The 18,192-nt window shown below is 40.5% G+C and overlaps 2 protein-coding genes across 8 annotated transcripts in view; one reads left to right on the top strand and one right to left on the bottom strand.

Moving 5' to 3' along the window:
* LOC146568494 (MAGUK p55 subfamily member 3-like) overlaps positions 1–13,559 on the top strand; it is a 26,543-nt gene extending 12,984 nt beyond the window's left edge. Inside the window, exons 2-20 of one of the 4 annotated variants that reach the window (XM_085284557.1) lie at positions 703–864; positions 1,153–1,271; positions 2,109–2,186; positions 2,282–2,362; positions 2,809–2,946; positions 4,391–4,472; positions 4,887–4,972; positions 5,067–5,141; positions 5,837–6,033; positions 6,141–6,205; positions 6,691–6,708; positions 6,994–7,035; positions 8,767–8,832; positions 9,054–9,212; positions 10,270–10,350; positions 11,113–11,206; positions 11,336–11,444; positions 12,016–12,135; positions 12,884–13,559. In XM_085284557.1, the coding sequence (XP_085140683.1) occupies positions 828–864; positions 1,153–1,271; positions 2,109–2,186; positions 2,282–2,362; positions 2,809–2,946; positions 4,391–4,472; positions 4,887–4,972; positions 5,067–5,141; positions 5,837–6,033; positions 6,141–6,205; positions 6,691–6,708; positions 6,994–7,035; positions 8,767–8,832; positions 9,054–9,212; positions 10,270–10,350; positions 11,113–11,206; positions 11,336–11,444; positions 12,016–12,135; positions 12,884–13,063 (1,827 nt within the window). In that variant the 5' untranslated portion in view covers positions 703–827 and the 3' untranslated portion in view covers positions 13,064–13,559. The remainder of the gene's footprint in view (positions 1–702; positions 865–1,152; positions 1,272–2,108; positions 2,187–2,281; positions 2,363–2,808; positions 2,947–4,390; positions 4,473–4,886; positions 4,973–5,066; positions 5,142–5,836; positions 6,034–6,140; positions 6,206–6,690; positions 6,709–6,993; positions 7,036–8,766; positions 8,833–9,053; positions 9,213–10,269; positions 10,351–11,112; positions 11,207–11,335; positions 11,445–12,015; positions 12,136–12,883) is intronic. The other 3 variants (XM_085284558.1, XM_085284559.1, XM_085284560.1) reach the window with 3 other exon arrangements.
* psmc5 (proteasome 26S subunit, ATPase 5) lies at positions 13,558–18,192 on the bottom strand. Of its 4 annotated transcripts, none has more exons than XM_085284561.1 (12): positions 18,055–18,192; positions 16,137–16,211; positions 15,966–16,035; positions 15,778–15,875; positions 15,635–15,691; positions 15,251–15,481; positions 14,892–15,018; positions 14,608–14,798; positions 14,165–14,263; positions 13,977–14,087; positions 13,804–13,890; positions 13,558–13,726 (listed from the first exon to the last, which is right to left on the bottom strand). In XM_085284561.1, exons 1-12 carry the CDS (start codon positions 18,076–18,078, stop codon positions 13,673–13,675), a joined length of 1,224 nt encoding a protein of 407 aa, XP_085140687.1. In that variant the 5' UTR covers positions 18,079–18,192; the 3' UTR covers positions 13,558–13,672. The 4 variants fall into 4 exon arrangements, with proteins under 4 accessions (XP_085140687.1, XP_085140688.1, XP_085140689.1 ...); XM_085284562.1 differs by having other exon boundaries at positions 16,137–16,208; positions 18,055–18,134; XM_085284563.1 differs by lacking the exon at positions 18,055–18,192 and adding an exon at positions 17,824–18,019.

The raw sequence follows: 18,192 nt of genomic DNA, 5'->3' as shown, positions 1-18,192 counted from the left end.
TATACAAAAGACCTGAATGCAACATTATTAAAGACTTTCATTACTCAATGTGAAACGGCTCTGTTTAACTGCAAAAAGCTTATCAGTCACTGATACTATAGTGTTGTCATGGTGACAAGGTAAAGAATCCTATTGGACAAAAGTGCCTGGTATCATTATCTGACCTTGCTTCTCTTCAAATGAGCAGTCGCACAGTTTGAAATGAAATTAATGCTTTATGCCTCGGTAATGAGAGCAAATATTAATTATACTGGAACTTGAGTGCAGTAATGGGTCCATTCATCACTGTCAAAGCAGGACTGCCCTTTGAAAAATGTATTCAGATTTGGGTATTGGTTTTAAATGACCAATTATGTGCTGCGTGGAGTTCGCTGTCCTCTCTGTAAGCTTCACAATCAACCAGACGTTTGTTGCCAGGGACGTTTTTTAAAAGAAGCATATCTGTTTGTTTTTGTTCTCTTGTTTAATCTTACAGTGAGTTAAAAATAATGACATTCTGATAATAACACAGTAAAAGATCCAGAACCAGTGCGTTTAGTCACATGCACATGACTGCCAAATATCAGGTGCTGGATGCAGAAATAGTACATGAAGTTGCAGTGCACAGAGACAAATCTCACAATGAGTCCTGGGTTTCTTAATGGCGCTCTGAGGCGTCCTCACTGATATGGCCGTATGTTGTGTTCTTTGTTTTCATCCCAGGTTGTTCTCTGTGATTCTGTCTCGGCCTCATGTGAGGAACAAAACAAAACAGAAGAGGGAATTATTTGAGAGAACTGTTTCCTCTCTCCCCCTCCAACCTCTCCGCAGCCTCCTGCCGTCTCTGAATGATTGAAGCCATGCCCATCGTATCTGCAAGCACAGGTATATGTGTTCAGGCTCGTTCATGGTCTGAAGCTTTTTATGTAGTTATGAATAAATTATGTGCTGGAATAAAGCATTATTACATTAATGTGGATAAACTGTTGGAATTTGAAAGGGGGGTGATATGGAAAAGCATATTATTATAAACATCGGTGAGCTAAAGAGAGAATCCATACAGTCTCTTTGTTGATGAAGGTGGTTATTATGTACGATGCATTTCTAGATAGAAATTGTTCTTTGACTCAGTCATAAATATACAGCATGATTTCTTTTTTTTAAATACTCAAGGGCTGCATGAGATCCTGGCTCTGCTCACGTCTCAGCTTCACCCTGATGCCAACCACAAAGAAGACCTGGTCTTCCTCAAAGATGTCTTCAGCGAGAAAAGCATTGGATACCTCATGAAGGTATAGTGGATACATCAGAGTAGAAGTGACTACTGTATTTGTGATTCAGACATTTTATTTTTATTTTTTTTCACACATGCTGGATTACTGTACATGCACATTAAGTTTAATTGCTACGGTGTAGATGACATCTACTCATGGGTCACCGCTGAACCATGAGTTGTTCCAAAACCGTCCATCTACAATTGGATGTTGGACACAAAGCACAGAAAAAAACTCTGAAAGTGTGTGAATAGGTGAATCAGACATGTTGTGTAAAGCACTTTGAGTGCTCAAGTATAGTCAAAAGAGAGCTATATAAAAACCGAACCATTAAATGAGTGGTTGCGTGACTTACTTTTTCCTTCCTGTCAGCTTGAAGCAGTTTGATTCTTCTCCTCTGACATCAACAAGTCATTTTCACCCAGTGAACTGCCTCTCAGTGGATATTTTCTCTTTTTCTGACTATTCCCTGTAAACCCTAGAGATGGTTGTGTGGGAAAATCCCGGTAGATCAGTAGAAATACTCAGACCAGCCTGTCTGACACAAACAATCATGCCCTGTTCAAAGTCACTTAAATCGCATTTCCTTCTCGATGTGATGCTCAGTTTGGACCTGAGCGGGTTGTCTTGACCTTGTCTACATGTCTGCATTGAGCTGCTGCTATGTGATTGGCTGATTGGATATTTGTGTTAACAAACAGTTGAACAACTTTACCTAACATAGTGGCTGGTTATAAAACGGTACACATCATATATGATGGTGGTTGTTGTTGTTGTTGTTGTTGTTGTTGTTGTTTTTCATTAAAAATTAATGATCTGCATTTGTGGTTTTGTTGCTTCTTGCTTTACATCCAGATCCATGAAAAACTGAAGCAGTATGAGAAACACAGCCCCACTCCAGTCCTGCACAGTGCCTCCTGTTTGGCAAAGGATGTAAGTGCAATTAGAAGTGAATATATATTTTCTCTGGTGACTAGAAGAATACTTTGAAATACTTAAAGCAGTAATTTTCTGATTTCAATCACCAGCTAGCAGAAGAGCTTCAGAATGGGCCTCTGGAGGATGATGAGCAAGAACTGTTGCTCCTCTTGAGCACTCCTCATCTCAAGGTGTACACGCGCACACACACACTCAGCCTTTTTCAGCCTGCGTAAAGAAGCTGTTAAATGCTAGACCATACCTCTCCCTTGCTCTCTTTCCTTCTGAGGTTTGATCTCTTTAATAATGCTGCTTCACAGTATTTTTGCCCTGCACACCTCTGATTTTTCCACATTTATTACATAACACCACCGTCAGAGCTGTCTGCACCCCTTCCCCATCCCCTAGACACACACAAGACTGCCTAATTACTCTGATCAAGTGATTATGCTCAGGTTATTGGCTGTCTGGGAAGCATTCTGGGAATTGATGATAGCTGTGGAATCAGAACGTTCATTTTATTCTCTCAGTTTTCTTTTCCCCAGAAATCGGGTATGTTTCCTACGTGCTGTAACCTACTTTTCTGGATCCTTTTATCTCTGTTGATCAAGCTCCTAAATCTTGGCTTGTGATTCAGGCAGTGCTATCGGCTCATGACACAGTGGCTCAAAAAAAATTTGACCCTGTGTTGCCACCACTCCCAGACGATCTGGACGATGACCTGGAGGAAGAGTCTGTGAAGATCGTTCGGCTGGTGAAGAACAAGGAGCCACTGGTAAGTGTCTAAGGGTGCAGTTTGGCTTTTCATTAAACTAGTACCTGCTTTTTGAAAACTACTGCTAATGAAATAAAAGAGAAATGAAACAGATTCAGTAAATCAGATTATAAGAAACGCGCACAAAAAAGCAAAGAAATATTCCTACTGAGTATCAAATATGTGCTGATGATTGATATTAGATTTTCCTATGAAGGTGAAATCAACATCTTTATTTGAACCTGTTCAATTGGAGTTTGAAACAACTTTATTAAGGGCATCGATAAAGAGGAGCAGTCATACTCGTATGTGGAAAAGATCAACCCCAACCTGCCGGCACCCACTGCTTCATTCACAAGTTAGAACCTGTGTACAGGAGGCTGTAGAAGACATTACAGAGCCGGGTCATTTTCAGATATTTATTGACTCTTAAACTGGTTGCCTCCTTCTCCGTCCAGAGGTTTTCAAACGTTGGTAAAAGAGGGCGATGTGCTGCAAATGACGCTCTGCAGTATAGCAGAAAAAAAATCATCAAAGCAGACTATTTTTAAGGAAGTTGTTGTAGTGGGGTATTAAACCAACAGCTGTCTCTTATATAAGTTGTATAACTTACTAATACTTTGATTTGTCGGTAAGAAGAACAAAGTGCTACGTAAATGCAAGAATGTTACACTGTACAACTTGAAAACCTCATCCTGTCCTCAAGAATTTTACTTTAATGAACTTCAATGAACAGTCTTGGATAAATCTGAAGTATGAATGAGTGTCTACGAAATCCACAGAAAAAATATATACGGCTAATGCGATCCTACTTTTTATATCAACAAGCAGCTAGCTGTAGATTAGACTTTGGCTGAGTGTAAAATATAACCTTCAGAAGTTTTGTCAAAGCCTCACAGACCACTTGGTCCATAGGGGAGGAACTGTTAGCTTGGCTGTTTCCAGATTTAAGACTGTTAAGCTAAGCTAACTGTCTGCTGACTGCACCTTCATGCTGTGAGTACACAGACATGAGATTAGTGTTTATCTCTTCATCCAGCTCTCAGTAGGAAAGGAAATAAGTACATCACATTTTCTAAAGTGTCAAACTAACACATGATTTACTTAAAGCTAAAAATGTAACCCAGAGTAGCAAACAGTGATTGAAGCTAAAGTGGGCTGCAAATTTTTTGCTTGATGCAGCAATTAGAAAACCTGTAATTACAGCATTTAAATGTCATTAAATTGCATGAACTTTAAGTAGAAGCACAAACAAGTAGGCAATATTGATGATGGGGTATCAGACTCTTCATTCACGTACCATTTTGACATTTAGCTTCAGTCAGTTATTGATCTTTCCAATTACAACTAGCTGCAAATTGGGAGCCTCTTCCTCCAGTCGGAGGATTAGGCCAGCTTAGTGACTTTGGGATGAGATTTGCTATGAATACATCTTATTTATTAATGTGCATGCTTGTATAAACAGGGAGCGACTATTCGGAGAGATGAAGCAACAGGAGCTGTAATTGTGGCCCGAATCATGAGGGGAGGCGCAGCTGACCGGAGTGGTGAGACTGAGTTTGCAAAACATTTCTACTGAACTTTAAATGCCAGATATTTTTTATGTGGAAAATCAAATGCGTAATGGAACAGCACTATTGTATTATAATATCTCTATTACAGTGGATGCTAACGCTACCCAGTGGGACCTTCTTAGCACTACTGATATACTGAGAGAGATGTCAGTAGATTACAGTTCACAGGGTTACGCAATGTAACAGAAATCAAATCCATGAGATTAGTGCCACGAGATTGCATATTTTGAGAATATAAACTAGGTTTGCGTCTGGATGTTGCCATAGTAATGTTATCGACATACTGGCAACACAAAATCGTCTTTTGTTCACATTTCAGGTTTGTATTCTAAGAATTGGGCATTTCTTTAGCTGTATTCCCCCTGCGTGCTGTGCTTGTGTTTCCAGGTCTGGTGCATGTAGGGGATGAGCTTCGAGAGGTCAACGGAAACCTGATAACCCACAAAAGGCCAGATGAAATTAGTCAGATACTGGTAATAAATGTGGAATCGGACTAGTTCAGATACTATGATATTTGTAGCTGGCAGCCGATCATTGTGGTGCTCTGTTGTTGTTGTTTTTTTTTAGTCCCAATCACAAGGCTCCATCACACTGAAAATCATCCCAGCTGTTGCAGATGACGATAAAATGAAAGAAAGCAAGGTTAGGAATGCTTGCTGCGTGAGTACGCAGGCTTTTCTTATGGACGGTCACAACCACTCAGCCCTTCATCAAGGTTTATTCACATGTATCCACTTTACTTTTCTTTACCTTGCCCTTTAGTGTTGCGTATGAGCAAATGTTTGATTGTGCAACTTGCAGAATTACAGAACTGTGGAAAAAAATAAAAATAAATGTCATGATCCACCCCTCATTTAAAAAATAAAATAAATACCCCAAACCATGACAGAGCCTCCACTCACTGTTGTATCTCTCCTGGTCTCTTTTGTGCAAACTGATAACGATTGGAATCAAAAATGTAATTAGGGTTCATTACTCCATATGACCTGTTGCCACAGATTTTCTTTTTCTCCAGTCCATTTTCAGCTTTCTTTCCTTGGAATAAAAGCCTGATGAGGCTTCAGCGACCAGTTGTTGCTTCAGCCTGTGTCAGATCTCAGCTGGATCTTGGATCTGTGTCAGGCTGATAGTAACAAAGTGTCTAAAGATACAGTTTAAAATTGTTATTGGCTTAGTCGTCTGTTAGGTGTAGACACACTGACAAGTGGCTCAAGACTTTTGCACAGCGCTATATGTGTATTCACCAAAGTATCTTACACTTTTCTGTATATAATGAATAAAGTTAAATAAATACAGAGATGATAAAGTTTTTAACAGAATATTCCTCCTTTTTAAAGGTCTACATCCGAGCTTTATTTGATTACACACCTTTTGAGGACAAAGCAACCCCGTGCCAAGAGGCAGGACTCCCCTTTAAACGGGGTGACGTTCTTCAGGTTGTTAGCCAGGAAGACCCCACCTGGTGGCAGGCCAAGAGGGTGGGCGACTGTAACCTGCGTGCTGCCCTCATCCCTTCAGTGCAGTTTCAGGAGAGGTAGCTTGCATCAAGTCTGTGTATCAGATGTTAAAAAGCTGCCTTTTTTTTTTTTTTTTTTTTTAAATCAGTAATACATTTTTGAAAATGTTTGTTTTTCTTCCCAGGCGACTGAGATACAGGATGAAAATGGGTTCCGTATCTGCTCCCATTTCCCCAAAAGCTCCCACATGTAAGCATTACTTACTATATACAAGCGCAAATGTTTTAGACTCTTAGATCTCAACACACATCTTCTGTTGTGGGTCTAATCTATCCAAGGAGGTCCTAAAAGAGAGATTATAAAGAGAAGGAGGGGATCAAAGATTAATCTCTGAGGGGGGGAAATGCATAATCCATCACTTTAATTTCCTAAATCCAATTTAAAAGATGAAATGATGCAAGTCCTTTTCTTGCATCTACAAAAAGATGCAGTAGTAAAATGGTTTCTCTCCTTTAAAAATCTGATTATCCAGTTATTCTTAATTTTAAAAAAAAAATTAAAGTCTTTCCAGTAGAGAAAGAAGATGGTTGAGGATCTCCAAGCATGGATACAGTGACAGTTATGAGACTGCATTGTGAATTTGAGAGAGCTGAATGTACACTAGGGGTCGCTGAATAGTCTATGTCACACTCTACAGTGATACTGTGTATTATTCCTTGCTTTGCTAACTTCAGATGAACGGGCCGATAGAGGTACGTAGAAAACCCCTCATTTTAGCAACCATCTCTCATCCCCAGTTTGGACTGGCTCCATGTTTTTCTTGCCTGAATTTCTGTATGAAATTCTCATCGACCCATCTGAAACACAAATTTTGGTCACTTTCCTCCTCCCCATCCACACTGTGTCATGTTTTGCCTTTACAGTTTCTTTAATTGCCACAAATCCTCTCCTAACCTGCTGTGTTCTCACGTTAAAGTACCCCCAACACCTCCTCCCTCCTCTTACCCTGTCTTCTCTTCCCGATTGCCATCCAACAGAAGACTGTGACAATAAGAGTGCTGTGAATGGAAAGGACATAGGTGAGCAAGCACAATCAGTGAGTTTATGTTAATCACTGCAACATCACATCTTTCGCTCAGTCTGTGTGCTAAGCTTTTTCTTTTCGAGTGTGTATATTATTCCTCAGATTGTGTGAGACTGGATTGCTTTGGTTGCTTCATTGATTATTGAGGGTTAGGCCAGATAACCGTCAAACAGAAAACAGTCCACGTGTGTGACCACTACACAAGAAATTCTCACCAGTAGGTTGGCCAGGCTTCCAGGATGTGACTGTGCTTCAGTGGGTGTTTGTTCACACCATTTTGACCTTCTTTTTTTTTTTCTTTTTTTTCCTTCCTCCCCTAAACCATGTCCACACCCATCTGTCCGCTAGAGCTGAATTATCTCTACAGCTGCCTTAATGTAGTGTGATTTCATTTAGACATTCCTGTAGTGGCAACTAGGGTGACCAGTTTCCAACAAACTAAACATGGGGCAAAAGGGTATGTTTGTATGAGATAATATGGGATACTAATGCTGAGAGGTAGTGTAAAATGTTCATGTATCAAACTCATTGCAGTCATTGAGTCGACCATAAACTCCTCCGTGTGTATTCCAGAGTCAAATGTGAGGCTGTCTGTCCAGCAGCAAAAGCTTGGCACAAATTTGGTCACACAACAGGACACTGAAGTCCAGCAGCAAAACTACAGCAGAATGGCTGAAAAAGAAGAGTCGATGTACTGAATTATGGGGTGTATTTAGTTTTTTCACAGATTGCATTGAGTCCTATTTAAAAACTTTGTTTCACCATAAAGAATATCATTTTTATGGTCCAATAGTGGAGTCTTAAAGTTGTTTATTCCACTTTTCTAATTGATCCTTTTTAGTTCACCTAATGAACTAAAACTACCCAACTTTTCTTTGATTATCAGCAGGGATCAGCATTTTTTGAGCAAACATTTCTACTGATTCTCACTTGTACTGTGGTACTTAACATCATATTCTTGTCTGTGCAGAACTGAACAGTAACCAGAAACTGCATAAAAGCTCAGTGTTTCAGTCTCTCATATCACTGTAGTGTAATTGTAGTTGTAGTTACGCAGTTTTTATGTGTGTTTTGTTTTTTCGTGGTCTTTTCCATCATATTGTGCCAATAACTGAAGTGAGTTTCTCATTGAGTGTGGCATTGATGGTAATACAGTGACATGTGAAACTGCACTTGGGCAGTGTTGACTTTTGGAAATTGGAGCCAGAGAAGAAAATGATTGATGAGCAGTAACACATGAATGGGGAAACCTGGTCACCCAGTACTATAACCATTTTTTGTGGTTTTTAAATGAAACACCTCAGCAACTTCCTGATGGATTGCCATCGGGTTTACTGCACATCCCCATGTTCCGCTTAGGATAGGATGTAAACAACTTTAGGAACTCAAGTTTCTGTAGTGCCACCATGAGCTTAGATTTTTTTTTTTCCTCTGTAAAAACAAACAAATTTTAATATAAATATAGCCTGTCAGGGTATGATTAGACTGGCAGGCTTTTTGCCCTGTGTGCTACAGCCATCGAGCTTCTCAGTGTTCGTGTGGCGCCTCATGCCATCTCAATGTGCTGCAAATGGCCCGTCATCATGCGTCATGCTGACAGTGATTACCCTGTGCTTTAAGAAGTTAGACACAGCATGCATGGCTTCTGATCGTTTTATTCTGTTTGAAAAGAAATAATAAAATAAAACTTAAGTTGCTTTACTCAATGGTCTAATATAAGTTGTAGTTTCTCCCAAGAGTAAGGCAGCCCCTGCCTTCTGTGGCCATGCTTTCTCATGGGATTTTTACTCAGGTACTCTTACTGATATCTAATGGTGTTGTCCACTGTGTGTGTCTTGTGTGATACTGTTTTGACATGCGATTTTCAGCTACCTCAAACCTGTTTCTTAATATCAAAGTGGCAGAGCGATCTGCAATACATGGGCAGGATTTTGGTGTATTTATTGGATTTGTATAAGTGTGGATCAGTGCAGTAGCATATGTACCCTAAGGCTACCTTCATGTCTCTAACAGCTAGCCTACGCAGAAGTTTCCGCTACAGGAAAGATCGCCAGGGTTCTCCTGGTGAAGCGCACACTCCTGACGCCAATCACACAGAGTTCCTGATTTACGAGGAAGTCGCACAATATTTTCCACGTCCTGGAGAGAGACCTCGCCTTATAACACTCATAGGTTCGTCAATTGGAGTGAATTTTAACAGCGATGAAACTACAGTTGTGATGAGAAATTCAGATACAGGCATCACGGGTTATGAATGTCATGGTACTTTTGGGATTTTAATTTAACTGTTCTATATGTGCATAAACTCAAATCTGTGTTTACAATGTTAAAATAGTATTTTAACTTGACACGGTGAAGTCATCCTCAAAATTCTTTAGGATGTTCAGGAACCACCAGGAGTCAAACCTGTCATGAAGTGGAAACTGCTGGAATAGCAGCGTCACAGTGGAGTGAGTTTTACATCACTATGAACTGAGAGCGCCGACCAAGGACGAAGCCTCTGTTCCAAAATTGACTTCATCAAACTCTTTGTGGACTTTATGGATAAAGCAAATGCCTTATGGACAAGAGTTTCATGGTTAGATGAGACCAATATTGAGCTTTATGGCAGTAATGACCGTTGGTATGTTTGGACAAGTAATGCTGAGGTTTTCAAACCTGAGAACACTGGTGGAGGTAGCATCATGCTCTGGGGCTGTTTGTTTGTAATGTTGGTACGTTACACAAAGCGTATGGAATCGTGGAGGAAGACTACCTTCGAATTAGAATCAGAAAAACAGCTAGACAACTGAAACTTGGGCACAACTGGATGTTTTGGAATGGATAAAGCAGGCTAATATGATTGTGAACCGGCCGTCGAAAAAAACACGACCTTAACCCCATTGAAAGTACGCTCAAAACCAGCCAATTTAAATCAACTTTAGCCTTTCAAATTTAAAAATCCAAATATTAGTGTGTATATCAATGTATAAATTTTGCCCTGTGAGAAAATCCAAAAAGATTCAAACTTGTGCACAAACTTCTTGGGATTTTCTTTAAGAGATTACAGATGTATGCTGTACAATCATTTCATCCTGGAAAAAGAACAGTTCAAAGAAATCATTAAAAACTCCAAACTACCATGTTATTCATGCCCACAATGAGTGAACTTTTGGCCAGATCTATACACACATGTTCCAAGTTCATGATCATCTTATATAAACTAGCTATGCTGTTTGTATGGTCATAGGTTCACTTGGAGCACGGATCGCTGAGCTCAAACAGAAGGTGATTGCTGAGAATCTGCGGCGGTACGGTTTGGCTGTGCCTCGTAAGTGTTGTTTATCTTTTCTAATTGACTGTAAGTGTTTGCACTGAATTCATAAGAGTGAAGTAAAAGAGCTTTCGAGTGAGTATAAGGCACTTTGTTCTTTGGCACTTCGTACCTGCAAACGCACTCAACCTTTACATTTCTCTCAGGAAACTCCCATAATTTGCGTGACCCTCAAAATATTACACGAGTTTCCAGATTATTAAACAAACAATCCACACACCACATACCATTCCAATTCAGTTTTGTTAGTTATGACGCCATTTCACAACAGCTGTTCCTTCAATGTTTCCAAACCCGTCTGTCGCACCAACCTAGCAACCCACTGCCTAATTCAAGGGAGGTGTGTGCATCTAATCTCTGCACAGGCAGACTGTGAGACGGTGAATCATTTAACGTCACCATCATAGCTGCTGTTTTCCCCAGTTTAACTACTGTGACGATTCAGTACGAGAGACTTTAAAACACGCCAAAATAAACGAGTCATACATGGAGCTTGTTGATGTCTGTGACAGGGAGTTGCAGACTTTGGTGTAGTTGGAAAGATGTTCACCTTTTAATAACTCACTGGCAAAACATAAAAAATAGGATTGGTACCGACTGAGACAAGTATCTCTTTGCAAGTTGATTTTACAGTAAACGCACTGCTTTTTAATGTAATCAGTATCGAGCTTAATGAGATATCCAGAAACATACAAGCATCCAGTATCTTGTGTCTTATTTTCCAACTTGCGCTTTCTGCTGACCAACGGCGCCCTGAAGACACCACTCGAGCCAGGAAGAGTCATGAGAGAGAAGGAGTGGAGTACCACTTCATCAGTAAAGCTGCTTTTGAGGCAGACATCCAGAATGGCAAGTGAGTGCTGGGAACAATGTTTTCTGATGAAGTGCAAAAAAATTTTAGAACACAAAAGGGTTAATTGAAGCGTTTCAGCATTTTAGTTAATTAAATTAACTTGTTAGTGGTGATGATGTGTTTCTGCAGGTTTATTGAGTACGGCGAGTATAAAGAGAATCTCTATGGCACCAGTTTGGACTCCATTCACAGAGTTTTGGATCAGAACAAGGTCTGTCTGGTGGATGTGCAGCCAGAGGTAAGTGTTTTTAAAAATTATGGTAGGTGGCACTGCCAACCAAATACACTTCTCATTTAAATCGAATTTCCTCTGTGTCAATGTAAAAGTGCCTTCTTCTTTAAAAGAAGTAAAGACAGCAGGTTGCATATTGGCCACATCGTGCCATATACATGTGTAATATGTGCAATATTGGAATACATTTCATATTATGGTATTTTCAAATGAAATTGGATTGATCTGTTGCCTGCGTCCAGACCTGTGAAGCTTTCCGGAGCCTATACAGGAGATAGAAATGCATATCAGGCAAACTGACTTTTCACCTTATTTTGTGCAACTGTCTGCCAACATAAAACCAATAATAAATCATCAAAAATGTGTTTATTTTAACATTTTTAGTGGCTCACAGGCTGTTTCTGTTTGCTTCAAAAAGAATATCCTCTCTGATAATTGTGCAGTCTTTTATACTTAGACATTGATTTGACTTTATATGGTCTTCTGTTTGTGCAGTATATCTTCTCAGCATAGAAAAAGCTCTGTGGGATTTTTATATGGGAGTTTGTAAATGGCTGATTGGTCTTATCACATTCAGGCATTGAAGACTCTCCGCACCGCTGAGTTCAAACCATATGTCATCTTTGTAAGGCCTCGCATCGGTGATGGTCAGGGAAAGCAGTTTGGCTCCTCTTCCTCACTCAGCGTAGCGGTCACGGTGAGTGATCCCACATCAAACCTGCCAGACGTGCAGTACACTTTCTGGGCTTATTAATTGATGGTGGAATATAAATGAAGCTTAAAAAGGCTTAGTTCAGGTTAAGGTAATCTTGCATTGTTTGTTTTGTTGAGAAAGGAACCATATCAAAAGGCTGATTGAACCTCTGTAAATAAAGCTTTTCTTCACATGGCATGCATTTAAACTCAGTGTGTGAGTATTTTATGTTTAATATAAACTGCTTAAAAAGTTAAAGTTACTTAGTTGTACAAACACACAGCCAAATATGTTGGTGTCTGTGAAGGTCATTTGAATACAGTGAAGTGAATGAGCTGTGTCATAGTATGGTATGCTATCCTGTTGGAAGCAGCCAACAAAAGATGATGACACTGTGGTCTTTAACAGATGGACGTGGTCAGCAACAATACTCAGGTGGGCTGTGGCATTTAAAGATGCCAAGATAATATCCCCCCCACACCAACAACAGCCTGAAGATGGGCTGGATCCATGCTTTCATGTTGTTTATGCCAAATTCTGAGAGATGGTTTCAGTAGATCAGCAGTTTCCCAGCTTGTCTGGTACCAAAAATCGTGCCACGTTCAAAAGGTCACATTTTGACAATATCTGCATGTCAGCTCTGAAGGGTACTGAGTAAGAATAGAGAAATTCCATATGGTCATTAGTTTAACTTCAGTGGTTCTCTAGCAGAGTGTATTAGCAGCTAAACACTTGTCTCTCTTCCTCTCAGGACGATGACTTGCAGGAAATGAAGCAGTCGGCAGAGCAAATGGACGAATGCTACGGCCACTGGGTCGACTACGTGTTGGTAAAGGAAGATCCAGCTAGTGCCTTAGCAGAGCTCCAGGTTGTATTGGAAAAAGTACAGATGGAGCCACAGTGGGTGCCTGCGTCCTGGGTGAGGCGCTAGCCAGCTGACCTTCCAAATAGAAAAAGAGGACAGAACTGTGGCGTGCCTCTGAAGGTGCTGAGCATTTGGACTGATCCAGTGTTTTACTGCCGTGTAACCATTCCACAAATGAGTATGTGAGTCACTGTAAAAGAACATCCAACAGGCCTGTTGCAGAGTGGTCAGCATAGAATGACCACAGTAGTCAGTGCTGGTGTACATACCGTATATCCTGATAGTGCAGTGGCTTTATGAGAAAGGTATGTAGTACAAGCATGCAGGACAAAGTTCCTACAGCAACTTATTGTCAAAAACATCTGCACTCAGTGTGGTCAGCTATGTAAGCCCCCTATTATAACAGCAGCTATAATGTGAAGTGCCATACTGAATATGTTAACTGTAAAGCAGAAATCTGAAGACCATATGACTGATTTTGCTTTGACAAAAGTTTGAGTTTAGTGAAGTGGGTTGAATTTGTCTACATTTGCTTGAGAAATAAAACAAGACCAACTCTGTTTATTGGGGAAACTATTTTACTGACTGATCACACTCATGAAACAATTATAAACCATAAACAAAAGGGAAATATACATATGTGGTTGCATTGTGTGCTAGAATACACAAGGCCTTTTACTTCCAAAGCTTCTTGATGGACATGTTCTTCTCACTGTCTTTCTGCATGACCTGATAAAGTAAAACTGTGTTAGTATAGTGCAAGACGTGAACACTGCATTCAAAAATTAGCTTTAGGTTATACTGACCTTTGCCACCGCCATCTCAAAGTCCTCCTGAGTGACGTGCACTCTCCGTTCTCTCAGAGCATACATCCCTGCCTCTGTGCAGACGCCCTATATAATACACAAATGCAGTAGGGGAAATTTAATGATGTAGTTCCTCATCTAACGCAGCTTCCATTTAGCAGGTTAATTCTTACCTTAACCTCAGCACCAGAAGCTCCGGGCATCAACTCTGCAATCTTCCTCAGGTTAATGCCGCGAGTCAGATTCATCTTCCTGGAGTGGATCTTCAGGATATCCAGACGGGCCTGTGGGCGCATAATTAAGTGTGCTTAGATACAAAAAACTCAGCATGTTTGAGTAAACACGCTAAACGATTAACTACCTCTTCATTGGGAGGCGGAAACTCGATCTTCCTGTCAATCCTGCCTGGCCGGAGCAGAGCTGAGTCCAAGATGTCAATACGGTTAGTGGCCATGATGACCTGCAGAGATGGACGACATACTATTAAGTATATTTGAATAATTGGGGTTATTTAATACTTTAACTCCCATGTTTGGCACTCATGAGCATTTATTTAACAAATGCAGCATTACTTGTTTCAAAATATTATAAAGGTCTTCTGTAGTCATCAGCAACTTTAGGTGATGCTGGTATATAAATAAATACCAGTTGTACCACAAAATATCATTTATGAATAAAGAACCTATACAGCAAGCCGAAACGTCATCAGTGACGCATGTATTAAGAGGCTGTCCTGTGCACATAACACTACACCTCAGTGTTCATAGTAAGGATATGAGACTACACAGTGATCCTCTGCAGTACCTTGATGTTCTTGGTTGCCTCGAAGCCATCCAGCTGATTGAGCAGCTCCAGCATCGTCCTCTGCACCTCACTGTCCCCGCCTGAGCCTCCCTCCAGCCGAGATGAGCCGATGGAGTCTATCTCATCCATGAAGATGATGGACGGAGCATGCTCTCTTGCCATGACAAAGAGTTCTCGCACCATACGGGCACCTGCGGAAAGCCAGGGAGAGATCAACCAAAACCAGTTATTAAAAACATGGGGATCAATTCGATCCCAGTGTACAGGAAAGAAAAGGCACGCACCCTCTCCGATAAATTTCTGGACCAGCTCTGATCCAGACACCCTGATGAAGGTGCAGTCAGTGTGATGGGCCACAGCTCTGGCAAGGAGGGTCTTCCCTGTACCTGGGGGGCCATAGAGCAGCACACCCTGCAAGCACAAAGGAAAATCTGAACCACCTACACAGATGCAACAAGTGTAGCTTTAGTTAACCAATTTAATCAAATTATCTTTTTCCCCCCTCTCTTTGCTTTTCATGTTTTAGGACTGAAATGAATGATGGGCAGGCAACAAGACGAGAAAATGTGTCAAAGATATAAATATAAAACCCTAAGAGAAACTTCTGAAATTCGTACCATCGGCTCTCTTGTCAAATACCCACCTTGGGCTGGGCAATGCCTAAAGCCTCGAACAGCTCAGGGTGTTTGACGGGCAGCTCAATCACTTCTTTGATCTCCTTGATCTGCTTATCCAGGCCGCCAATCATTTCATAGGTGGAGTCCGGCACCTTCTCCACCATCATGAGGGACACCAGAGGGTCCACCTTGTTAGGAAGGATCTTGTGCAAGGTGTAGCTGTCATTACGCAGAGCTACACGACAGTTTGGAGTCACCTAGTGGCAATTTGACAGAAATAATAACAGAACAGTTTAGGTTTCCTGATTCCTAGTACTTATTTTAATGAGTAAAATGCATTTTTTTCTCGTTTAGCTCCATCATACTTTACAGTAAATATTACAAATGGACTCAGCTTTTATAATACTCACATCATTGATGTCAATGTTTTTGTCCACATCCACCACAAACTTTCCCTCTGGATGCACCTGAAAATGATGAACAGACATAAATTTAAACTGTCCACGACTGATTCAAAAAGAAGGATGCTGCATGGTGAATGTACACAGCATACCTTAACTAGCACTTTCTTTTTGTCCATGACCCTCACCACCTCTCCCACGTAGGATCCCTGTTCCTGTAGTAGCTGCAGCTCCTCACGAAGGAGACGCACTGAGACCAAAGTAACAAAGGAAATGTCTGACTGTGTACATCAGAATGACACAATTCCATGTAATGTGGCAGGAAGATAAAGCACCATACCTTTGGCATTGAGCTCATTTCTCTGTGCCTGCAGACGTCTGAGATTCTGACTCTTCTCGTTCACAGTCAACTATGAAGTAAAAAAAAAAAAAAAAAAAAAGCAGGTCAGGCATGATGGGCGAGCATGCGTTAAAAAGCAACAAAAACAAAAATGATTTTTCATTTCCTCACCTGCAACTCTTCTATCTTAGATAAGTAGTACTGCCGCAGACCTGATCCACCTTTACTCTCCCCCATCTCCATCTGCTAAAGAAACACATTGCAACATGGTGCAACTTCTTCACAGTGAGCTCTTGAACATTTAAATATGGCATATTTAATCTCCTAGGACCTGGCATCCACATATGTGGACATCACATTTTGGGTTATTTAGACCAAAATAGTCAATTTTGCTCCACAAGGGCCTGATATCCACTTACGAGGACATAATACTGCCACTGTTCTATTGAAATTTTAAAGGAATATCCTCATATGTGGCTCTCATTTTTCTTAGAAACAAAAATTAGGTAAAAAAAAAAAAAATTCTGGTAATTCTTTATTTTTACATCCATCGGGTCCCAATCAGCCCAAATATCAAAAAGAAATTAAAAATGCATGCTGTGGAAGAGTTCGGGTCTTAGGAGGTTAAATATGCATTAATCAATGACTGCGTTCATAAGCCATCAATTTTGTTTCATTCTTGTTTTAAGATAAGAAAGTATGTTGGCCAGTTGATTGCTATGCTGCCTGCCAATTTGTGTTAGTGATGATGATTTTGATAGCAAAAAAACAGCAAACTGGGTCAAATGAATTCTCACTGATGAGAAGTGCTTTTCCTTTAGTCCCCATTTCCAACTTAAAAGTCGTCCATCAAGTGTGGTATGGTGGTTAACACTGCTGTATCACAGCAGGAAGGTTCTGGGTTTGAATCCAGTCCAAGGTGGTGTAAGATTAATTGGTGACGGTGTGAATGTGAGCACGAATAGTTGTATATATGAATTAGCCCTGCAAAAGACTGGCGACCTGTCCATGATGTACCCTGCCACTGGCCCTATGACAGCTGGAATAGGCTCCAGCCAAAACGCAATGCAGAGACGTCACTGTGTACTCTGTATACCCTCAATATGAAGCAGCCTCTATGCATACAGTTTTAGTTAGGCAGATATCTCCTGAAGGATGCAAACTACGTCTCTTTTTCTTACTATAGCATTTACGCCACTACATTTAAAATTAAAGATTAAGATACCAATTATATAGCAGCCTACAGACTTATGCTGTAAAAATACTGAAGAACTGTAAAAATTTTCCCGCGAACATTATTTTAGATTAACCCAGCAGCATATAAATCATCTACATTAGCTTTTTGTGGTCCCGAAAAGTCCAACGTACATGCCCGATGAGAGGATCTTATGTTGGACAATGCAAAGTACACAACATTTATCAGTAAATAGTGTATGTCGAGCTTGCCATTATCTAATATTATAGAAGAAGAATAGAAATGCACATTTGTCCAATTTTCATTGATTAAATTGGTGGACTGAACTGGTTGAAATTGACCACTGTTTACATTAGCCATTAGGCCTAACCTGTAGCACCAACACAGGAAATATCTTTTAGGCAAGGAATTAAAAACACAAACAAAAAAAACCAACCTATGTAACAATAAGCGTTAAAGTGTGTGATGCTAACTTTCTCCCAACAATTACAGTTCATTAGCAAACTAACATCAGTTAGCTTACGTACAGACGTGCACGTATATTAATAAAGTAACGCTTGGCGTTTCCCATATAATAAACTCAGATATATCTCTCTCATAATATGCTGAAATAAGCACCCCTGTGTGGTCAAAAAAGCTAAGAATAGAATAAACTGTCCGCACCTCGCTGCCAGTCATCGTGAGAAGCTAGCTGGGTTAGCTACAATGAGACAGCAAACCGGCACAATCGCTGCTTTCAATGAAGTGACGTTTCCGTTTTTACACTGAAGTCCCGCATCCTTCCCTCAAACAACCGATTTTGAATAATCTATTAGACCCACAGCAAAACAGAAACGTTTCCTTCGCATGGCAGTCATAAAAGCAACAAAGCGGCAGGAAAAAAAATACACCTACATGATCAATTCCGTCCACCTCCATCTTGAAATTTCTACATCCGGTTAAAGCCACTGCAGACCAGGCGCTATTTCCGGTACAGCGTCTTCGTTGTATTTCTTTGATGTATAATATATACAAATGCAGACACCGCCACCT

The sequence above is a fragment of the Mchenga conophoros genome, linkage group LG8 (genome assembly GCF_057382185.1).
Source record: "Mchenga conophoros isolate Kocher_MC1m ecotype Shallow Benthic linkage group LG8, M_conophoros_male_GT1.1, whole genome shotgun sequence".
Classification (NCBI taxonomy): Eukaryota; Metazoa; Chordata; class Actinopteri; order Cichliformes; family Cichlidae; genus Mchenga; species Mchenga conophoros.
The sequence above is the reverse complement of the archived record's forward strand: the minus strand, read 5'-3'. Positions and strand labels throughout refer to the sequence as shown.